This window comes from Halichoerus grypus, chromosome 7 (genome assembly GCF_964656455.1).
Source record: "Halichoerus grypus chromosome 7, mHalGry1.hap1.1, whole genome shotgun sequence".
NCBI classification, from domain to species: domain Eukaryota; kingdom Metazoa; phylum Chordata; class Mammalia; order Carnivora; family Phocidae; genus Halichoerus; species Halichoerus grypus.
The window spans coordinates 42,356,123-42,380,504 of NC_135718.1; the positions used below are offsets into that span (position 1 = coordinate 42,356,123).

Sequence of the window (24,382 nt, forward strand, 5' to 3'; positions counted from 1 at the left end):
GAATTGTTTGTGTGTGTGTGTGTGTGTGTGTGTGTGTGTGTATGTATATAGGTGTGTGCACATGCACAAGTGGATGGGATTATTTGGGAAGTTTAAGGTTTAATGTTGCCCTGGGGGGTCAGGTAGGATTGCCTCCTACCTTCATGTCTGTCGCCAAGATCATCAAATTAGATGAAACCAGTGTGGTGCTTCTGACCTACAGCTCTAAGGCAAGTGTAGGACATGGTTATGGTGAGTTTTCTCACTGATTTTTCTGCTCCAGATACTGAGCCTAGAAGCCCTGTGCTCAGTTTTCTCTTCAATGCCATTCCATGGGTAGGGCTTTGTGCTAGTCATGAGAGTGGAGGGTGGGGCAGGTCGGCCACACCCCTGCAGACAAAGTGTATTTGGCTTCTGTGTCAAATGTAGACTTGGAGCAGCTGAATGTAGAGTTACATGACTTGATTATTGGGCCCAGAGGACTTTGGGCAAAAATGAGGTTCTTGGCCATGCCCAGGTCTGGGACCCAACAGCACAGAGGCGTTGTACTTGGAGAGAAGCTGTCTCCAAGCTTGTAAAACAGTTTATATTGTGGATTCTAAAGATAATAGATCCTCCCCTTTCTCTTTTCATGGAATTTGCATTATCCTCTCCTCCTTACTCCCCAGGACCTCACAGTCCCACCCATGGCCTCTCTGAATCACTTCTAGTGGGGCGAGAGTGTCGAGGTGAGCTTTATGCCCCCTTTCCCATACAGGGCACCTCCCTGGCTTTCCCATGTCACAAATCAGGGACTTGTTTCCTGACAACTGCCAAGCCAGAGAACTCCTCCCCAGCACCCTGAGGAAGAAGTAGCTCTTGTCTCCAGAACTGAAAAGACATTTTTCTTTCTATTCCATTCTCCAAAAAGTCAGGCTCATAAAAAAGAATACAAATTACACCCAGCAGCTCTTATCAGCTTGGTAAAGAATTACTACTTTCAACTTTATTGCCTTAAAAAGAATTCAAACGCTTCCATCTTTTAAAAACAATTTAGGTTGAGAAAAGGAATTAGATCCGTGTGCAGAAGCCGCTTGCCTGGCAGGATTTGAAGGGGTCACCGTATTAACCTTGAACGGTGATGCTTTAATTGAGCAGCCTAGGCAGTGTAGATGTTCTCCCAGTGGATGTGTGCTGTGGGTCTGGTCTCTGGGGCTGACAGCCACACAGGGGGGCAGGCGTGTGGGGCCCTTTGTGACCCAGCAGGCCTGGGAGGGAGTTTTCGGCCCCAGATGGTCCCCACCCCTTCCCTTCCTTCCGCAGCCTCTGATGCCGTGGGTCCCTAGAGCCAGTCTTCGGATGCAGGCTGCGCCGTCTCAGGCTCCAGCACGAACGTGTAAATACTCATGGGAGGGAGAAGAAAACATTTTTAATCAGTTTTGGACTTTGCTTTGCTTATGTCTGAAAATCACTTGAAGCTGGAGCAGAACAGCTGGCTGTATGAGAAATGGCTCAGCGCGGCCATCTGCCACCCAAGAGCTGCGTCCCTTGGCCTCTGGGGGACCCGCGTCATGAGATTGTTCACAGCCCGCTGCAGAGGCTGGCCACTCTTCTCGCCAAACCAGAGCGTAAATACGCTCAGAAGTGATCTGTTCTATTGTACATCTCGGTCCTCAAAAGGAATTGTGTGGTAGTGTCCACGCGGGCAATGGTGGGCACGCCTTTCTTCATGAGACAAGATCTGATAGAAAAGCCGGCTCCCATCGCCTCCCAGCAGGACAAAGCCTGGGTGTCTGTGAGAGTAGGTAGAACGCGGAGGGCCTTATTTGGCGGCCGTGCCCTCCAGATGGCAGGGAAATTATGGACCATTTATTAAAATCCGAGTATCCATCAGTTGCTACTCATCGGCAGTGCCTGGCTTTACTTCTCCGAGTTGCTCTTATTAAACAGGTCGTGCCTGTGAGCAGACTTCATTTCATTTTTCTGCTGATATTAACGTTTCCTCATAAATTGTCCACATGTAGCATATTCTCACTTTTTATTACAGTAAATTGCACTTCCAGCACAGCCCTGGAACCTGTCTCTATTTCATCTGAAGGATCCACAAATGATCCGTAATGAATCTTCATCCCCGGAGGCTGTGGGCTGGCACTCCTGCCCTCCGCGCAGAGTGGGAAGGCGGCTTGAAAGAGCTGTTTATCTCAAACTTGGTAAACAGCGAGGACTGAGGCCAGGGAGGTCTAATGATTGACGAAAAATTGTTCAGTTCTATCAGATTTTTACATGTGTTTAGTCAATTATGCTTTCTTTTTTTTTTTTTCATAGCAACATAATAGTTTGTCTGAGATCAAAGCCAGTATATAAAAAAAAAAAAAACCACCTAAAGATGAATACCCTCTCTCCAGTGTTACGGTAATATCTTTTAAAATGCCGCTGATTGACCAGACTAGTCCAGAACTTACTGTGTTGTTAAGCAGAATATATGGGAGCTTGCATCAGGAGTTCCGGCACTCAGCACAAATGAAGACACAATTATATCCCCATAGCAAAGCTCTAAAATTTGATCATGTTTCCATCAGCTTCCAAAGGTCACCATGTCTTGCATTTATCCACCTTTCAAGTTCACTTTGTTTCATTTCACCTTCTCTCAGACGTGTAGCAAAAGTGTGCTATTTTCAAATACAGGCAGTACTTTGCACAGAACAGTGTTAACCAAAAATCAAGTGCATATCCAAGCTGGGCAAAACAAGGACACAGGTCCTGTATGCATGGGTTTCTGTGAAGGCAGTACCAAGGGAAGGCAAAGGAAAGAGTACCTGTATGTCAGTACACCTTCTGACTATTTGGGGCTTCCTTTTTAGGTCCCTGGCCTTTGTTATTCTCAGCATCAGGGAAATATGCAGGAGTGTGGATCCACCCATTTGTTGATTCCAAAGACATCTTTCCAAAGGTCGTTGTCTGCCAGGTGCTATGTGGGGAAGGGGCTGCATGGTATCTAGATCAGGCCTTAGGCCATAGTGAGGGACTGGAGGCTCTTCCTCATAGACAACCAGAGGACCTGCCTGATCCAGGGGTTTGGAAGGGTGGGGGTGGGGGTGGGGTGGTGCTGGCAGGAAACTGCAGAATCTAGGACCCGGCTTCGCAGAAGCCCCTGTGACTTCCCAGATTTACTATCTAGGCCTCATCACTATCTGCATTGCCTTTCAGCTTGGCTCTTGCATTTGTGTGAAAGATCCCCAGAAGTGACCGGAATGCGTTTGTCTTCAAGTTGGCATGATACACTAGAGGGGGGCTGGTCGTGTGCCTCGGTGACACTGACTTGTGGGGAGCCTTTGGGCAAGTCTCCGCATCTGTCTGCTCAGATCAGAAGCCTGTTTCAGCAGCTCATTATGAGGACTCACTGGGGTGTCGTGTGTAGAGGGCTTCACTCAGGGTCTGAGTAGAGGAGGTGTTTCAGAAAGTGCCAGCAATTGTGCCCAGTCTACTGGCAGCCCTTCCCTCCAGCCTTTTCTAGCCAGCACCTTCCCTGAACTCCCAACAGCAGGCTCAGATTTCCCTCGGCAAAGGCCCTCTTAGTGTCCCCCGGAGCTGTGTTTGGAAGCTAAAGCTGAACTCTGCCACGCTTTCTTCCCCAGATGGCCTTGTGTGGCCTTGTCTCCACCATCCTCCGCCAGCCACCCTGCCCACGACACACACATGCTAAGCAGCCCGTCCGTGTGCTCAGGTGACTGTGGTTCCTGTTCCTGGGCTTCAAGGAAGCTTCAGCAGAGTGGTGGGTGAGGTGGGGACACATAATGGATGCCGGGTCAGGAGGGGCTGTTTCCTGGGAAGGGCCTGGGACAAGAAATTGGAAGAGAAACCCACATATGGTTCAAAATTACCAATGGGACCTAGGAGTAAGGACGGGGCCAGCAGTAGGAGCCGTCGACCTGGGGAGAACATTAAGGCAGTTTTCCAGTGAGAGCGAGGCCCTAAGAAGTTCTGGAGACAAGGCTAAGGTAAACAGAAGAAGCAGCTGGGCCAGACTCTCAGGCCCTTTTCTTGAGGAGGCAGGCCTCTGGGAAGCCCAGAGTGGCCAGAAGTGATGGCTGTCATTTATGGGTTTCCTCATACTTCTGTGCTATCGCTTCTTGAGCTTGGGGCCCTGATCATGGCGGTTGCTTTGCTGATTTCCTTGTAAAAGGGCTTCTGGGCTCCTGGATCATCCATAGTCTTGTAGCCAGTTACTCCCCTTCTTTGCAGATGGGGCGAACCGCACTCCCTCACACTCCAGAGGCATGACATTTTACAGAGAGAATTGTTCCTCAATAGCATGCTGTTGCAAAGGCAGCAGTGGGTCTTTAAAGTTAGCACACTAGCCATCCTTGGGAAAAGGCCAGGGTCTGCGCTCCATGGAGGGAATGCACTGAAATGTTATGAGTTGGGATTTTAAAAAGATGCTAATTGTCGACAAGTTTTCATTATCTCGGGCTCCCAGTGTTGGGGGGTGCCTAGAGAAGTGGCCAACAATTAACACATACATAAATAATTGGTGGCATTTGCACTCAGCGATCCTGCTGGAAGGCTTCCATGTAGAGGTTTTTTTCCACTCCATTTATGATTCCTTTAGGCCAAGATAAAGTGAAATGAACTCATACTTAAGAAATGCAAGAGGCATAATGGTCTGAGGCTGATGAGAACAAGTTAACCCGGAGAAGGAAGGCACTGTTGCCCGTCACGGTGTTTTCTCCGCTATGAGAAAAAAGATTATTTTGTCCCCATTGCCAGGGGCCGGGCCCAGGCCCAAAGGCTCGCATGCTTGCCCTGACAGCTGTTGAGGCCTTTTGAGAAACAGCATGACCGAGGGAAAAGAACTCAAGCTTTGCAGACAGACAGACCGGGTTCAAATCCAGCTCCTGCCAAGTACTAGCGGAGGGCCCTGTGTGAGCTACGAGGCCAGATCTAGGTCCCGGCTCCCCATCCGTGGGATGGGGAGGAGAACTCTGCCTGACTCAGTAGGCTGTGTGAGTCAAGGGAGGTGTGTGTGTTGTGAAGTGGGAAAGATAGAGTATTGAAGTGTCTGGAGGGGTGCTTGATCAAAGGAGATGGCTCAGACTTGGTCCTGGGTGAAAGGCGGAGAACACAGAGGCAGGGGACCAGGCTGGAGGTCCTTCCTGCAGCCCCGTAGAACCAGTCTTCTCGGCCTCCTTTTAGGCGTTTGGATATTAGAGCTGATCTCCACCTCCATATGGCCAAAGGGCCTCTCCCGCCCTGTCCAGGCGAGCCACCCTGCATCTACCATTCACATCAGCGCTAGGGGCTGCTTTCTGTCTAGAGCTTTGGGGAGCCAGGAGCTGGGCTTTGTTCTGCATCTACTTCTCTATGGAAACTGTGGAATCAGGGTGGCTGAGGAGCCAGGACAGGATCCAAATATCCCCTGGCCCCAGGGGAGCCTGCAGGATGGCCTGTTAGTGTCCTGTGTCACTTACATTCCAGCTCTGTTGATGCAGTTAGCTGTGGGAAACCTGTAATTGGCCTGAGGTCCAGGCAGCGGTTGCTGCTCCTGGACAAGGGGACATATTCCCTTCCCCAGGTCTGGGAAGGACAGCTGCCTTCCACTTCCCTAACAGCTGCCTAGCTATGACAGTGTGGTGGCGTATGGGTGTCAGGACAAGTGAAGACACCTAGCTCTGCCTCACCACTGGTGATCTGTGTCCACCATCCAAGCCCTTTCTATGGGCTACATACCACAGTAAGCTCCTTGAGTCTGCGATTGGAGAGGGGCTCAAACAGGAGTCAGCATGAGCCTTTGGAAGTTTCCACCTTCTTAGCTCTTCTTCTAAAAGCTCTATGTTGGCCAATCTACTGCTGGACCATGAAAGCTGGGAAGTCGGTCACTGATGGTTTGGCAAAGCCTTGCAAGACTCACAGCAGGAACTTAACCAGGGCTGCCAGTGCAGGGGCCCTTTGGGTTCACCAACACATGGTTCCCACCTCCCGCAGGGTCTAGGTGGAGCTCCTACAGAGGCACAGGGCTCTATCACCTGCCACTGCATTATTTTGAGGGTTGTCCCACAGCCATGGTGCCCAGCTCCAGCAGAGAAACCCAACTGCAGGAATGCAGCCTCCCTACTTGCTGGAGGCGAGTGGCTGGAAGCCCACCCCGAGCAGAAGCCGGCTCCACTCCCTTCCTCCCCATGGAAGGCAGGGCTGCCCTTTATCTGCCTCGTTAGCTCAATGCTTTTCTGCTGTTGCTGCTAGTGCCACAGAGCAGTGGGCTACAGCGGCGCCAAGGTGAAGGGAAGCCCCACATTGTGCTGCCTTGAAGGGTCTGTGGACTCCTGGAGGAGACTGCGCTCATCACAGTGGCCATGTTGTTTATTGTCGGTCGTCTAGGTACTGTTGGCTCTATGATGGCATGGATGAGGCTCCTGGCTCACACCTGCATTCCGGAAACTTAGGACAATAGCTGGTGTGTGGCAGGCACAGTCTGTTGAGTGAAGGAAGGAGCGGATGAGACTATGCACATCTGCACATTGAAGAGACCACTGAATGATGACCAGGCTGGAGACTCGAGTGGAAGGAATGGGGAGGACCTTCACGTTCACTGCTTATCTATAGTGAGCTCCCATCTGGGCCGAGAGCCTCACACATAATTTCATTTAATTCCCATGATAACCCCAGGGTGGGAGGTGTTTGTCTCAGGTGGGGTTCCCAGAAGCAGACTCTGAGGCAAAGATTTGTGTGACAATGATTTATTAAGAAGTGTTCCCAGGAGAATTAAAAAAAAAACGAAAGGCAGCAGGGGAGTGGGAATGTGGGACAGGGAAATGAAGGAAGCCAGAGTGGGCGTGCTAGCAAGTGAGGCAGTGTGGGCACGGTCCCATGGACAGATTCGGGACCCAGCTGAGCTCACACTTGGAGCAGTCCCCATCCGGGAACAGGGCAGCTGGGATTTGTATATGTGACACTCTCAGTCCTCGGTTAGGGGTGTAAATTCCCAGGCACCGTGAGTGCTGCGCAGAGGTTCCAGCGGCCTGAGGCACGGGTGTCTGCCGTTGGGTGTGAAGGCACACAGGGAGCCAGGGTGCTCACAAACCCTCATGGAATGCAGGGGGAATGTGGGCAGAGCATCCATAGCACTGTCGGCATTCGAACGCCTTCTAGGCATGGAGCTGCCGCTCAGGGAGGTGGAGTAGCTCACCCAGGAGCCCACAGCTAAGCAGTGCCAGAACTGGGATTCGAATATGCTCTGCCTGCCCACCTTCCTTGCCCCGCTGGCTCTGCCACGGAAGAGAGGACTCGGCTGCACTTGCCACAGACATGGCTGGGGAGGAAGAGGGAAGGATGGCGCTCAGACAGGGAATTAGAGGCGCTGGGAGGGACACTGCCCACTGGGCTGTGAGCGGTTAGGGCTCTTCCCACGGAGCTGGCATCTCTCCAATAACTAGTGGCAGGGAGAGAGGTGTTCTTTCTAAATCTGCAGTAGCTTCTCCTTCTTACCATCCAGCTCAGCTTCTGTGTGAATTGCATCCTCTGGAAAAGGCTGCAGCCAAGCACTATTTATCTCTGTGTGGGGAAAAGAGGCTTAACAAATTAGCTGAGCTTAATTGGTGAGGAAAGTAGGACAGGAAAGTTGGCCAGTTGTCCTGTGGGGTTTTCTGATCAATTCTCTCCATCAATATCATTCGTGTGTGAGTCTGAGACCAGGTGGGACAACTCCTGAGAGGAGCCAGGGTCCGAGCTGTTCCCTGGGATGTCCTGGCAGCTGTGTCATGTCCTCGGCCCTGTGGGCTCCTGTGGGTAACAGAGGACCTTTCACCTGCACAGAAGATGCACAGAACTAAACATTCTGGAGCAGGGCTCCCAGTCGCAGAGGCCAAGAGTCGGGGTGGAAGCTCTGAAATAACACAGCACCTCAAGCATGCGGCCATTCTCAGTGCATCAGGATCCCAAGGAGGGGGGCCCCAACGTCTGGCTTTTTAAAAGCTCCCTAGGAGGTTCCTGCATGCAGCCAGACTTTCAAATCATTGCTTCAGAATGTCCGTGCCTGGGGCACCTGGGTGGCTCAGTCATTAGGCGTCTGCCTTCGGCTCGGGTCGTGATCCCGGGGTCCTGGGATCGAGCCCCACATCGGGCTCCCTGCTCCGTGGGGAAGCCTGCTTCTCCCTCTCCTACTCCCCCTGCTTATGTTCCCTCTCTCGCTATGTCTCTCTCTGTCAAATAAATAAATAAAATATTTAAAAAAAAAAAAAAAAAAAGAATGTCTGTGCCTGATAGAGTCTGCCGCTCACCCATGGTCAACCTCCCTGCTGATGCTTAAGTCCCTTTCAGGGACATGCTGTTCACCTTCCACTTGGGCACGTTCTCCCGATGAGAGCTTACTGCTCCCTAGGCAGCCCATTCCATCTTGAACCCCCTGGAAAGTCAGAAAGTTCTGTCTTCTATTGAGTTGATACCTCCCTCCCTGATTCCTGGAGACCTTGGTGCTAAATCAACTCAGAGGCTGCAAAGAGCAATTCCAGTCTCTCTCGCACATGACGGTTCTTCATGTGCCTAAAGACGCCTTTACTTTCCCTGTCCCACCCCATGACCAAATCCAGTCTGCAGTGTCCTCCGTCCAGTGGGGTGGCCCAGTAGTCAACGCCCAGCCCCTGCCTTTCCAGGGTTCTTTACTCAGCAGTGTTACTTCCAAGTCTCATCTCCCCAGTTGCCCTTCTGTTCCTGGAAACCAAGAGTAGGGCTTTGAGCGCAGCCTTGTTAAGCTGCGTCTCTTTAGATTGAGTTCAGTGTTCTAGCTTTCTGAGACATTATGACACCCTCCCAGCACTGTCTCCTGTACAGATTTGTTGAGCGTGTCACTGATGTCCTCCATGTGAGCATTAAGGGAATCTGAGGTGTTGGGAATGGAGGCAAGCCAGAGCCCAGCAGTGTGCTGCAGAGTGTTCTCAGAGCATCCTGTGTCCACGTCTCCCTCCCACACCTCCTCCCCAGGCCTCCAGGCTTCTGAAGACATTCCTGAAAGTCTGTGTTGCGAGGCTTTGGGCTGGGCGGCTGAGACTGCACCCGGAGATGCTCGCCCTTCACCTCCTCCGAGGGTCTGAGGTTCCTCAGAGGGCAGCTGGCCTGGAAGTCCTCACAGCTTCTGGGGAGAGGGGCTGGTATATGGAGTGTGTAGAATGGGGAGAAAGCATCTTTGGGACATGGCCCCACAAGCGCTTGGCATCTCTGGAGCTCCTTTCTTCCAGGTACAGGAGAGAGAACACTTGGAGCCTTCTTCCTGGGGTAGGGGGTGGAGCAGCCTAGGCATTCTTCAACATAACTCACTTATTCTAAGAAAGAGAGGGTTTTGTGGGGGCCTGGTTCATGTGGAGGAGGACTTGTGTGGCTAGAGAAGATTTCCAGGATCCAAGAATGTGGGCGAGCCAAGGAATAAGGGTGGAACCTGCAAAGGGTGGGGATGACCACTTCCCGTCTCTGCTTCGTGGGAAAGGCTTGGGACTGGTATGGATGCCATTCCATTTTCTGTGTTTACTGCTTCTTGAGATTGAGGACTGAAGCTATTGGCAGAAAAGAGGATGCAAGCGTTACCTATTTTTTATAGCTGAACAGAGACTGGAGTGGTTAAATGACAACCGGTGAAGGCAGTCCCCTTCCAGCCCAGTCCAGACTCCCCTCCTCATCTGTCTTCATAGGGGCCAGCACCCTCTCACTTCTGGGCTGGAGAAGAAGAATTCATGTCCTCCCCCCACCAAAGATGGCCCAGAAAGACCCCTTTGTCCACCCTTAGTGTCCTGGGGGAGCTATCTGTAAAGGACTGGGCTGCTGGAGCTGGCTGGGGCACTCCCAAAGGCTCTCTTTCCACATGCTTGTTGTGTTGGCTAGCAAACTGATCCATTCTCTGTGTAGGTGAAGTTCTAACAGTAACCTGTGCACCGACAGTGCGATGGTCGAGCTCCCACATATGGCTGGGTCGCTGGTGCAGGCAGGCTCTTTACCCCTCTCTGCCTCATGGTTAAGAAGAATGAGTCAGATCTCTGTGTACTGAGGAGGAAAGATATTCTTGATACACTGATAAGTAAAAAAAAAAAAATGACAGTTGTAACCTGATATGTATTTCATGATTCCAGTTTAATAGAAACATCTGTCTGATATGTGTACCTAGATACGTACCACAACCTTCTAGAAGGGAACACCTCAGACAACCTCTGGAGGATGAATGTGGAGGGACAAATGGGGCATTTTCACCACTTTAGCACATTTAAAAAAATGGGGCAGGGTTATGGGATGATTTTGAACATTTTTATTTTTCTGTAGTTTTGCAAATAAAAAGAGTGATAAAAATTAGATCACAAAAATACACACACACACACACAAAGAGGACGACAATCTGATAGCTCTTTCCAGGTTCAAGTACTTGACACATGCTAACTGGGAGAGTTCTTACGGGACATGCTTGACAATGATCAGTTCCTTCTCTCCTTTCAATCTGTTGGCTTTCCAGTTAAAGGAGGGTAAAAGCACCCATAAAGCATATGAGAAACAAAATAAGGAGCAGGGTCCTATCTGCCTTGCCCTCTTACGCTTCCTTCATGTATTCGGCAGCAATCTTCATTCGTATATTAAACCCTTTGTGCTGGTTATAGTGTAAGGTTCTGGGACACAACGGTGACCACCCAAGAATGTGGAGACCCCAACTTGGTGAAGGAGATAGATGATACGAAATAGATAAGCTGCTAACTATTCAAGCACAGAAATAGCAAGGGCTATCAAGAAATAGAACAAAGTGCTGTAAGAGAGAATGATGGGGTGGGGTCGCTGCCCAGAAACAAGAAAGAGCCGGTTCTATGGGTCCTTTGTGGGTTCTTTAGAACCGAAGGCAGTTCAGAGCCCCAGCTGGGAGCTGCTGTCCTCCCAGGTGTCGTTCAGCATGGCTGGAGGAGATGCCATACATCCCTTGTTCCAGATTCCTGATGCTCTAGTCTCTGGCAGTCATGAGAATCATCCCCCTAAGCTCTCCTCCAGAAAGGTGTTCTCCAGGAGAAGGGAGGAAGACCCCCACCTGTGGTGGCCCTGTGATGCCTGCAGGAACTGGAGCTGCCAACTTGCTCAGGGCTGGTGCATGAGAGCTTGGAAGAACAGCAGGAAGTCAGATGTCGGTGTTCAAATGATGCGTCTTATAGCTAAGGCGTCCAGAGCTGACCCCGGGGGATGGCATGTTTTGTGAAGAAAAAAATCTCCAAGAGCAATGTTTATCAAACCCCGTCTCGGCAATCATTCTGCATGTCTGCCAGCTTCTGGCCTGCTTCCATTCATGTTTGTTTTCTTTTTCTCTCTGCAGGCTGTGGAGACCAACCTGGCTTCCAAGGACAGCCACTGGGTCTTTGTGAATGAGGTAAGAGCCCCAGAATGCCGAGGGGCGCAGCTTGCACCAAGCCCCCTGCCCCTTGGGAGAGCTCAGGGGGATGCTGTGGGGCCCAATTCTGACCTGGGGTGCTGCAGTGAATTCCAGGGCCCCACAATGCAACACAGGGGTTCAGAGAGTTGGACCTGACCTGCCAAGATGCTCACCTGGAGCGGGGGGAACCAGTGGAAGAATCGAGATTGGAGTACGTGAAGGAGGCCGAAGTCCAAGGGAAGGAGTGTCCGGCATAGGATGTGCAGAGTGAGGGGAGGCAGCCAGTCAGGGGTCAGGGGCTGGAGAGATTAGCGCAGGTTAGAAAACGGGGTGCAGAGGGGGTGAGGCAGAGGAATGAGGAGGGGATGGTGGAGGATGAATTTCGTGCAGCAGGAGGTTGCAGGTGTGTGTGTGTGTTACTTAGCTGTGTGAGTGTGCATATGTAGAAGAGTGCACACGTGTGAGAGTGTATGTGAGAAGATGTGTGTCAGCCTGTGTGTGAGCGCGTCTATGGACATGCGTGTGAGTGCGTCTGTGTGTGCACACACCCATGTGCAGCTGGTGGGGGCAGGAATCAGTGTAGCCATTTAAAGGGGGTAGATGGAAAGCATCTCCCATGACAGGCCATCCCACTGCCTTGGGCCCTGGAAGGAAGGGGAACACTGAGTTTTCACTGTGGCCTGGTCTGCTCTTCACCAGTGCCATGTGCCTGGGCCTGGCCGCCTCCACGCTGCAGATGTGACATGGGAGTGGCCTGTAGCCACATGCCCTGGCTTTCTGGAAGAATCCCCTCTGCCCACACGCCTATTCAGGAAACATCACCAGGGCAGCCTGTGGGACCCCAGCATGCTGTTAACAGAGCTGATTCTAGAAGGTGGTTCCTGGTGCGCCTTTCATCAGGGCTTCGGCCCTCAGCTGCTCCTAAATTAACTGATCAATTTCTAATGGCCTCATTCGAGAAGATGCAAGGTTTATTATGTAGGTAATTTATTCTTTTATGATGTGTGTTTCTTCATCAGCTCAGTGCTCTATGGCTGAAAGAGTTTTGGGTGGCTTCTTTTAATAGTGCAGGTAGTATCAGATAGTAACTCTTGCAAGGCCCACTTTTCATGGCTTTCCTCCATAAATTCACATCTTATTAGCTCTTCCCAGGCCAGTTGGAGACATGCAAGGTAACTGTCCTTTTACCTCAGGTTGTGGATGGTTGTGCTGCTAACTAAGAGAGACATGATGGCCACCACCCTATTCTTCAGAGCCTGGTGGAGTGCTCCTGGGTCCTTGGGAAGTTTTGATCCTCTGGGCTTCGTCAGCTTCTCTCCAGGTTTCTCAAAGTCTGGTTTCCTTTGTTCCAGAGAAGGGTTGCCTTCCATGTGCCCCTTAAGGCAAATGTCTGGCCTGGCTTCAGTTTTATGGAGACTCCGCCAAACTGGATACCCAGTGTTTCTCTGTTGCCTGCCGTCAAAAAGGGCTCTGTTTTTACGTTTCTGCCCTGTATCTTTTTTCCTCCCCTGCATCTGACCCACTCCAGGGCCCTCTGTCCCTCCTGATTCCTTCTTTAGGGCTGTGGGTAACTTCAGCATGGGCTAGTGGTGAAGTGCCCCCAAGGGCATTGCTGGGGCAGCTGGACCCCAGGAAGGGTCACCAGGAAGGGTCGGGTGTGGACATGGCTGTCGGCCACACTGGAACAGCTTCACCCAAGAGGATGTCTGTGTGACTCCCCTGAAGTGACCTCCCCTACTTCTCGGCTTCCTTTTCTATGGGGAGGCTCTTCCTCTTGAGAATGAAGGGTATCACCTACTATATCTTGATCGCCCATTACGTGCCAGGCACTTGTCGGGGCATTTTATATTTGGCACCACCCTTTGTCCTCAGTGGCAACTCTGTATGACAGTTATTATCATCCCCATTTTATGGATGGGAAATGGCAGGCTAAAGAGGTTAAGTCATTTGCCCAAGGTCATACAATTATTAAATGGTGCATTTGGGACTCTGTATGGAGACTGTCTGACTCCAAAGCCCTTTCTGCCAAAGGACATCATCATGCATGTGGCCCTGACAAAGATCCTTAACCAATGGCGGGGTCTGATTCTGTAAGGCCAGTAAGTAGGGCTCAGGTATGCACACTGATGGAGATACTCTTGGCTTTTGTGTCAGCTCATGGATGTTCTGGAAGTCTATGATCTGAAGGTAGGTCCTCCTATAAAGCTTGGACCCTTGGACCTCAGTGTGGCCTCTGATTAATGAACAAGATGTTCTCTTAATTGCATGTAGACTTACCCTTGGGATCCAGCCACATTCAGAACTGCTGTTTCCTGTTACAGTCTAGCCCCAGTGGAAACAAAAGTCCTGTTTTTCTCATGATAGTTATATCATTCTGGGCTCTATCTAAATACAGAGCCACAGACAAAGTTCCCAGTTGCTTTTCTGTTTGTCGTACGTGATAGATAAAATAAGGCGGGAAGAAGAGAAGCAGGGGAAGGCATTTGGTGGTTCCAACATGGTCTCCAGAATTCAACAACTATACTGGGGCCCCATCTTCTCATTTCCTGAGCTGCTCCCCACTTCTCTGGAGGAAGTTCAGTTTGTCTGACAGGCTCAGGTTTGTGCTTCTTTGTCCCACATCTTTCCCCAGGGAAGCCTGCCTTGTGGTCCAGCCCCTGCTTCTCTCATTCCTCACAGACTCTGTCCTCCAGTTTCTCCCTCTGTATCTGACTTGCTTAATGTGTTTTCCTGGATTCAAGATAAACATTCAAAGGCACAGGCTTTTGTTTTTTTTTTCCTTAATGGGGTGGTTTTCTTAATATATCTACCCCTTCACTGGTGAATATTGGTGTTATATATTTGAGGTCTGTTTCACTTGGAGAAGGGGAAATTGGATGCGGAGAAAGGCTTGTGAGTATATGAGCCTCACTGACAGTGTCTAGTTTCTGCAGGTCTCCAGGTTTGACTGTGGGGACACCGGCAAGCAGTTGTGCTTTTGGGTATAAACTATATTTTCATTGATTGGTTAAATTATATGTTAGCTTGGAGGAGGGTGGAGATTTGAAAGAACTTGTGGAAAGCAGAGTGAACCACTAATCAAGGTGGCCACTAGGTCATGAGTCCCTTGAAGACACGGTCAGAATTCAGCTTGTCACTGAATACCCAGGTGCCCCATGCAAAGAGTAGGTTCTTAGAAAGGTTTGGTTGAGGGCAGGTCAATATACTTAGGGTAGAGCACGTTCCTTTGAAGAGCATTTCCCAGGAGGCCTTCGAAGAAAGACAAAGGCAACAATTAAACTCGAGGCTCAGGGGTGGAGGGGCCACTTGAACTCATCATCCCCCCAAATCTGGTTCTCAGTGTTCCAGTCCCAGGAGCCAGTGCACCCTTGGCATCTTCTGCTTGGCTCCCTATTCAGTGGAGAAAAGCCAACATCGTGGGCCCTGCCTCAGAACCCGTCCAGGATGACCCTGACCACACCTATGTGCCTTCATTTACTTCTTACCCTTCTGCTCACTCTCCTGTGGCTCATCCCTGCAAGCAGATGAGTGACTTGTTTCCTATATTTATTTTCCTGTCCTGGCTCTGGCCTTTGCCAGGATTTCCCTTTCTACCTGGCATGCTCTTCCTGAATCGCTGATTGCCAAGGACTTACCTTTCCTGCAGGGGTCTGCTAAACCTCTCCTTTGCCAAAAGGTCTTCCTGGATCTCCCCATTATGCATTCTCCTATCGTCGTGCCCTCCTTGGCCCAGCTATGGTGTGTTGGGGGCTTGGAGCATGTGCCGGACTCCCTGAGCAGGCTATAAGTGGACCTCCTTTCTGTGAGGCTTCCTAGAGTTCCCAGCACGAGGGACTCACACACCAGATGTGCTGTGTTAAGGCTCCTGCTGCTGGTCTACCTCCTGCTTCTCACCTTGCCTCTGCTTGTCTAACTGGCTACACGCGGGAGAAGAGCATTTATAACCATCCCAATCCTTCACAGACTCAGAAAGCCATCATCCTGCTCTGTGAGCCACAGCTGTCAGCACCCCTATTCCCTGCACCCCCTTTCCCTGTGCTTGCGAGTCCCTTGGGGGCACAGGCTCTTCCTCTGAGGCGCATGCATGCTCCCCTCAGCCCCGGTCCAGGCCATTAGCCAACAGCAGAGCAGCCAGGGAGAAGGGCAGGGAGAAATGCTGGCGGGCTTCCTACAGCAGTCTCCAAATTGCGTTTGGGAACATATGCTCTGCTAATTTGTAGGTGCTTTGTGGAAAAAGGCTTCTGTGATCAAAGAGGGTGGCTAAGTTCGAGGTGAAGAGTGAGGAACAGGTGTCTCCTGCAGGCATGTTCGGTCTTGGAGGCAGGCCGTGCTTTCCGAGGGTGAGGCTGTGCGCACTGCCACATAGGCATTTGGTCCAAACGCGCTCTGCGCTTTTTCTCGTCATGTGCTCCCCTCTGCGCTTGAATAGGTCATCGGAAGGTGGTAGAGTGTCAGGGCCCGCAGGATCGAGTTCATTCCTCCACATGACTCATGAGGTTGTTCAGGAGCTGACCTCAGGAGCCCTCCCTGGTCTTCGTTCCTGCCACCTTGTGTCATGCAGAGCTGCTCTGAGTGTATCCTAAGAGATGGCCGCCACCACCCCACGCGCAGGGTCGTCCCAACGTCTGGACCTCTTCAGCCAGCCTTTGCCCAGAATGCCCTTGTGTTGTTGCCCCTCAGGCCTCAGCCCCCACCTTATTGCTTTCACTGGTTTGCCACCATCACTGACTGCGAGTATCCTCCAGGTGCAGAGCTTGGCCTGGCCCAGAGGGGATTTCTGTCAACGGTCCAGAAGAATGAATGTCTTCCCTACCCCCAAACGCACACTGAGTTAAAGCACAGGAAAATGAGATTAGGCTACACATGAATAATGTGGGGGAAAGAAATGCTAATGCACTAATTGAAGAAAACAAGAAAAAAGACCATGATATGAATGCAGAATCAAATAGCTTTAAGAAATCTCTATTTGGGACACAGAGAGAGGTCAGGAAAAGATTTATTTTTTTTCCTTCCTTTCATTTTGAAGACTCCAATTCTGTTTGGATATTAAGTCCCTGTACCATTTACTGTCTACAAATTTAATTTAGTAACACTCCAAACCAATTATGTTTGTTGTAATTGAGCTGCTTGTTTGTCTCCTCAGCCCCACTGAGGAGCCCTGGGGGACAGGGACCACGTCCTACCCACCTCTGTAGCCCCAGCTGGAAATCCAGAGCAGAGAATAGGAGTCACCATTTATCAGACATTGCAGATCCAGGCACTGTGTTTTGAGCATCACGCTCTTCATCTATTTTTTTTTTTTTTACTTAAAACTTTACAGCTTTATTGAGGTTTCATTCACATACAATAAATGCACATATTTAATGTACAGTTGACGTTTGACATATGAGTGCACCTATGAACTGTGACAACAAGGAAGACAGTGAACGTGTCCATGACCCAAAAAGTATTCTTGTGCCCCTTGGTAATCCCACCCCCAGCCCCGTCTTCTCTCACTCTCCAGGCAATTACTGATCTGTTTCCGGCACTATAGATTATTCATATTTTCTAGAGTTTTACATTAATGGAATCGTACAGTATGTACTCTTTTTTTCTGTTTTGCTGTGGCTATTTCCATCCAGATAATTATTTTGAGATTCACCCATTTTGCAATGTATACCAGTAGGTCTTTTTTTTTTTTTTTTAATTGATGAGGGGTATCTGCATGTATGGATGCATCACAATTTGAATATCTCTTTGCTCATCGATGGACATTGGGGTTCTAGATTTTTAGTGATTACAAATAAGGCTGTTATGGATGTTCATGTACAAGCCTTTGTATGGACAGATGCTTTCATTTTTCTTGGGTACATATTTACAAGTGGAATTGCTGGGCCATATGGTAGATGTATGTTTAACTTTTTAAGAAACTTTCAAGTTGTGTGAGAATTCCAATTGCCCCACATTGTGTTAAGTAGTTGGTTTGATCAGGCTTTTGATATTAGCCATTGGACTGGTGTGTAATGGTACCTCATTATGATTGTAATTTTAATTGCCCTAAGGACTAATGATACTGAGCATCTTTTCATGCATCTACTTGTCATCTACATCTATATTTTTCTTAGGGTGGGGAAGCTGAGATCATCGATTTGAGGACTTTTTCTTTAGTGCTATTAACTTCCCCTCAAGTGATTTAATGGCATCCCCCAGATTTTGCTATGTTGTGTTTTCATTGTTATTCAGTTTAAAATATTTTCTGTATTACCTTTTGATTTCTTCTTTGGCCCATGGGTTGTTTAGAAGTATGTTATTTAGTTTCTAAATATTTGGGGATTTTTAAAGGATCTTTCTCTTATTGATTTTTAATTCAGTTTCATTGTTGTCAAAGAACATAGTTTCTATTACTTGCATCTTTTAAAGTTTATTGAGACTTATTTGATAGTCTAGTATATTGTCTTTCTTGATAAATGTCTTTTTTTATGTGCACTTGAAAAAGATGTGTTATCTATTGTTGTTATGTGAAATGTTCTATAAATGTCAGTTAGGTCAATTTAGTTGGTAGGGTTGTTTATGTCTTTTGTATCCTTGATGATTTTTTGTCTATTTGTTCTATCAGTTATTGAGAGAGGAGTATCAAAATATTCAACTTTAATTGTGAATTTGCCTGTTTCTCCTTGCAGTTTTATCCATTGTTGCTTAATGTATTTTGAAGCTTTGTTACAAGAGGCATAAATGTTTAGGATTTTATGTCTTGTTGATTAATTGATCTGTTATCATTACAAAATGACCTTCTTTATCCTTCTGCTCTGAAATGTTCTCCACTCTGAAATATAATTTGATGTTACTGCAGCTATTACAGATTTATTTTGACTAGTGTTAGCCTAATATATCTTTTTCCATTCTTTTACTTTTAACCTACTTGTTTCTTTGTATTTAAAATACAGCATGTTTCTTGAAGGCCATTCATACTTGGATCTTGCTATTTTATCTATTATAACACTCGGCCTTTTAATTGCAGTGCTTACATAAATTCATTTAATGTGAGTATTGATATGATTAGTAGGTATGGTTTCTTTACCTGGAAGCTAAATGAAGAAACCCTCCCTCCCTCCCTCCCTCCCTCCCTTCCTCCCTTTTTTTAGAAAGATTTTCTTTATTTGAGAAAGAGAGAGAGAGCACAAGCAGGAGGGGCAGAGGGAGAGGGAGAGAGAATCTCAAGCAGACCCTGCACTGAGCATGGAGCCCAATGTGGGGCTTGATCTCACGACCCTGAGATCATGACCTGAGCTGAAATCAAGAGTTGGAGGCTTAACCGACTGTGCCACCCAGGTGCCCCTGAAGAAACCATTTCTAGGGGGAGGGAGAGACCACTGATGTCGAGTGCTGCTGTCATGAGGATGTGATGACATAGGGGGTTAAAGGTGGGATGGAGTTGGAGGACCAAGTCCCCAGGTACTTCAACGTTTATTATTCCATTTTACAGATAAGGAAACAGAGGCTCAAAGAGATGGATTGACTTTTCAATGTCGCTTAGGAAGTGGCAGAGTCAGGATTTGAACTTAGGTGTGGGTGACTCCAAATTTAAGAAATATATACCCTCTGCCATGCTGCCTCTCTCTTACCTTTCCCCTTCATACTTAGCACTAACTAAACACTAAATACATGACTACATGACTGAATACCAGTAATATTCGAATGTTTTCATCATTTGAAAGTGGTGATATTGTTGTTATGGAAAGTCTTATTATGAAACGTTTATTATTTATTATTAGAGTTCTTCCCTTTAGGTGATTTTACATATTACTACCTTGTTTTCTTAGACCTTCTGTGGAAATGATGAAAGTCCCCTACAAAAGCCCACACGATTAAGCTAATACATGTCACATGAGTAGTATTTGAAGGGAACAAACCATATTTACTAGAAATGTACTTCCACTCTCCACTCAGAATGTATCTATTTTCCTTTCTCAGCCCAAAAGGAATCTGTGAAATTTAACACTTATAGTGACAGATATATGAGGGAATTGTCATTGTATGACATCATACTTTGGCCCTTTTCAAAGCCCCATGGGAAGGGTACTTGGAGCTGCACAGATGGGTTTGGGACAATATTAGAGAGCAGTGATGTACCACTGTGTTTTAGATCAGTCACCATGGATACTTCTTTGACTCTGGGCAGGCAAACTGTTCTACTTCCTTCCTTGAACCTTGTTTCCTTCATCTGCTCAATAGGGTTCCCTATAGCTACCTCTTAGGACAGGTGTGAAGATTAAATGAGAAAACTCACCTGAAGTGACCCATCACAGGGGTCTGGCATATAGCAAGCACCCTTGGAGGGATAGTTCCTCTTAACGAATCACTAATGTCCTGTGGAAAAGTTCATCTTCGGAATTTAATCAAGGAAATATGTAACAGGTCAGTGCATGTCTTTTATGAGGAGTGCCAGGGGATGGAGACATGGTTTGACTCATCATTGAGGTGAACCTGAATTGTAATATTTCTGTGTGTTGGGGTTGCTGGGGCCCTAGTTCTCCCTTTCAAACTCCTATGCATCCTTTAAGCCTCCGCCCAAATTACTCTCCCCTCACCTTGCAAAACCTATGAATTTCTTCCATACCTTTCTTTTTTCCGATACCCCAGAGAACTCAGGCTGTGATTCTTCAGTGGTCCTTAGCTTCTTCCCCCATGTCCTGTCTCCCTACCAGGATTTGCAATTCTTGACAATCTGTAATTCATTTATCATACATGTACTGAACACCTGTGAGGCACTGGGGATGCTCATGCACATTTGCGAGATATGCTCCTCACCCTCAGAGAGTTTATGGTATCATGGGTGAGAAACATGTGCTTGTGGATCACTAACCTATAGCAGCTAGGCAATGCTTGTAGGGGCCACTCTAGATCCTCTGCAATTTGCAACCAAGTTCAAGCTCCCTGCAGACAGAACAACTCAGCCCGATTTTTACCATTGACATGGAATCAGACTCCATGTTTTAGATGTGAGCCAACTGTCCCAAACAAGTATATTGTCGTTTTGCCGAGTTTTGACAGAAGGTTCCTTGGTAAAGGGAGTGCTGACACTTAGGGAGTTTTAAAAATAGCTTTAATTACCACATGTAGCAAATGTATCTGAAAACTAAAGGTTAGTGTTTACCCTTGTGCATTCCTATCCATTGCTTTTCCCACAAATGGGTTCTGATGGATTCCGATGAACTCACTACTTGTGCCAGAAAGATCCTATTATCTGTGCCTTCTACCCTGTTATTACACCTCCTTTGCCAGGCTGGATAATCACCATGTAACTCACGGAGAGGCGAGAAGGAAACACGTGCACGCATGCGTGCACACAAAGGGCTGCTGCCTGTGCTCAGCATGCGGGGCTCGCAGGCCCCTGGCGGGGCTCCCGAGGAGCGTGCTCTCAAAACTGGAGCGTGGAAGCAGAGGTGGAGGCCGGAGACAATTCAGACCACCAAAACTTCTTGTGAAGTGTCTTAAATAATGTTTGAGGGCTCATAGAGACCAGAGGCTTGGCTTTGGTTATTTTTCCCACTGTCTCAAACCAGAGGATGTTCTGTGCACTTGGGCCGTCTCTTAGAGGTGGTTGAAGCATCCCAAATGAATATTGTCCAACTTCAGAAAGGGGAGTGAAGAAACCCTTTACTTGTCAGTGATCAGAACTAGGATGCAGTTTCCTGCAGCCTTGCAGACTGGCTTGGCTGCAGAGGTGATGAGGGGCTGAGGAGTCAGGGGCTGCCACTGTGGTGCCCGGCGCCCCTCCCTGGTCAGGTGCAGAGTGGGGCTCCTGGGCAAGAATTGCTGAAGAGCCCACCTTATGAGGCCAGTGGGGGTCCTAATGACCTCCTCCCTACCCTTAGATCTCTGCTTGTTTGCTCTGGGGCATTGCAAGAACAGTGAGCCCAGTGGTTGCCTTCAAAAGCAGGGAAACTTACATTTGAGTACCTGCTGAGTGCCAGGCCCTGCTTTGGATGCTTTATAGACATTATTTCAAAACAAATGATATTTATCCATGAAATCCCATTTAAAAGGATTTTGAAAGCAATTTGAGAACCCATTCAAAGTGAGAAATTTCAAATCAAGAAATTTGAACCCATTTGTAACAGGATATCTTCCTCCTTGCCCTTACAAAGGTTGTGCAAAGGTCCCTGGATTTTGCACTGTCAGGATCAATCATGGAAAATCTCTGTAGATAGATACTCAGGAAGTTCCAACACACTTTGGGTCTCAAGCCTGGGCATGGTGATTTTTTCCCCCTTTCTGTGCCTGAAAGACCCCACGCATTGGGCTCAGCCTTCTTAAATGACTACCAGCTACTCCTCTCTGACACCCTACCTTGGATTAATGTGTATGAGGGGATGGGTAGACCCACAAACCCCTCTTCTGTCTCCTTTCCATCTCAACGTGAAGCTTCCGGGCTCAAGCCAATTTGACCACTCCCATCCTCTAAGCCACAAAAGCTTCCAGCCAACATCATTGCAAGTTCACGTATTTGTTGAAGGAAAATATCTTGGGAGAAACAAGAGCACAAACTTCCTAGAGCACAGAGTGTGGCTTGCTTCTGTGTGTGTATGTGAGCACATGCATGGTAGGGAGAGAGAGACAGGGATAGAAGGAAAGCAGTGGAAAATTGCTTTGTTTTTTTCTGATTCTTCTACAATAGTAAAACAGAAGATAGATTAATATACTAATGAATTATCCTTTCCAATAGCCTTATATATGTAGTTTATTTTGCCAAATTGAGGTTTCTCTGTTATGTTCGGCTTTGTATCCTGCTTTCAATTAATAATGTATAATTCACATTTTATCATGTCAATAGCTAGCATTTGGAATAATATTTAATGGTCTTATAGTAGTCTGTCATTTGGAGGAATCATAATTTATGCAAATCTTCTCCATTTTTGGAAACTTAGGTTAGTTAATGCTGTTGTAAATAATGCTGCAATTGACATACTTCTACCTGGATCTGATGTGTTTCTGATTCCTAGTGATGGTAAAAATATTGTTTCAAAGTATGGGAACTCTCAAGGAGCCTGAGCCCCTTTTATCAGAGTGCTCTGTCTCATCCCACTCATGTGTCTGTGAACATGAATATAATCGTTTTTCTTCTTTACCAATATTATAGATAAAAAGGCTCACTGCATTGTGCTAATTTGTATTTCTTTGCTTATTAGTCAAGCCAAACACTTTGAACATTTATTTTTTTATCATACCTGTTTCTAATTTTGTGACTTAGTTGCTTATGTCCTTTGTGCAGATGTATTCATCTTTTGTCATGTGACTGGATCCTTACAATGACCTTCTGAGAGAGATATTACTAACACTGGAGTCAAGATTACAAACTTGAGGGTCAGGAAAGGTCTAAGGTATCACAACCAAATAAAGACAAGTTGGAATTTTAAGTTCACATTGATTTTTTTTAAAGATTTTATTTATTTATTTATTTGAGAGAGAGAGTGAATGAGAGGGAGAGGGAGAGAGAATCTGAGCTGATTCCATACTGGCACAGCCCAATGTGGGGCTTGGTCCCACAACCACGAGACCGTGACCTGAGCTGAATCCAATAGTTGGACGCTTAACCAAGGTGCCACCCTTGGTTAAGTGCCACCCAGGCGCCCCAAGCTCATATTGATCTTGTTCAATGTGGCCAGCCCATTCCTATCTTAAAGGGAGATACATGTTCATTTATGTCTTTTAAGGGTCAACATTTCTGCACCAAAGAAATAAATCTTCCAATTCTTATATTGGATTAGATCATTTTAATTCCTGAATCAATACTGGGTTTTACATCTTAAAGTGACATAGAATTTTCTATTAACCTTAGATAATACACAAAAAATTGCTGAAACTTTCTCTAATTTGTATCCAATAGAAGGACCCAGTGTCAATGGGCACATAGAAGGCACATAAAGTAGTTTTTATGATGCGACCCAGAGAATCTTGTGTAAGGCCCTGGCTCTGTTTTGTGGGATTCATCAATGGCCCCAGGGAAGCCCCTCCAAGAAGACTTGCAGTGAGGGAGCAGGCACCCTCCTTTCTCTTATGGGGAGTGGAATCATGTCCATGTTCTCCTTCCCCCTCAAAGAAATGTTCCTCACTAAATCCTCTTTCCCTCAATTTTGACTCTTCTGGTTGTTGTTGTGGTGGTGGTTGTTGTTGTTTATAGCCTCCTTGTGGGTGAGAATATTAAAATATTAATATAAAGCATAATTGACATTAAAAATACTGTACAATTTGATGGGTTATGATTTGGAGGGTTTTTCTTTTTAAGATTTTATTTATTTATTTGACAGAGAGAGAGTACAAGCAGGGGGAGCAGCAAGCAGAGGGAGAAGCAGGCTCCCCACTGAGCTGGGAGCCCAATACAGGACTCGATCCCAGGACACTGGGATCATGACCTGAGCCGAAGGCAGACGCTTAACCGACTGAGCCACCCAGGCGCCCTGATTTGGAGTTTTGACATATACACTTGTGAAACTATCACCACAGGCATAATAATGCACCTTTCTATTACCCACAAAAGATTTTTCATGTCCCCATGTAACCAGTTTCTCTCTCTCCACCCAATCCCAGGTAATCTCTGATCCGTTTTCTGTCAGTGTATATTACTTTGCATTTTCTAGGACTTTATATTAATGGAATCATACAGTACATACTTGTCTTCTGTGTAGCTTTTTTCACTCAGCATAATTTTGAGATGCATTCATGTTGTTACATAGATTGATGGTTAATTTTTGTATATGGTGTGAGGTAAGGGTTAAGGCTAATTTTTGCTTTATTTTGATTTATTTCTGTGCATGAATATTTAATTGTTCCAGCACCATTTGTTGAAAATAATCTTCTTTCCCCTTTGGATCATTTGTCGAATATCAATTGGCCTTCAATGTTTGGATCTATCCTAGATTCTCTCTTCTGTTTCATTGACCTATATGTCTATCTTCACACCAGCGCCACACTGTCTTTATAACTGTAGCTTTCTGGTTAGTCTTGAAATCAAGTGGAGAAAGTTTTCTACCTTTTCCTTCTTTAAAAATTTGCCTTTACCCTTCTACA

General features: G+C 47.3%; 1 protein-coding gene across 2 annotated transcripts in view; it reads left to right on the top strand.

The window, feature by feature from the left end:
* The window catches only part of GRID1 (glutamate ionotropic receptor delta type subunit 1), a 702,575-nt gene that overhangs the window by 427,346 nt on the left and 250,847 nt on the right, over positions 1–24,382 (top strand). For both annotated transcript variants that reach the window (XM_036079322.2, XM_078077489.1), the window contains exon 5: positions 11,279–11,332. In XM_036079322.2, the coding sequence (XP_035935215.1) occupies positions 11,279–11,332 (54 nt within the window). The remainder of the gene's footprint in view (positions 1–11,278; positions 11,333–24,382) is intronic.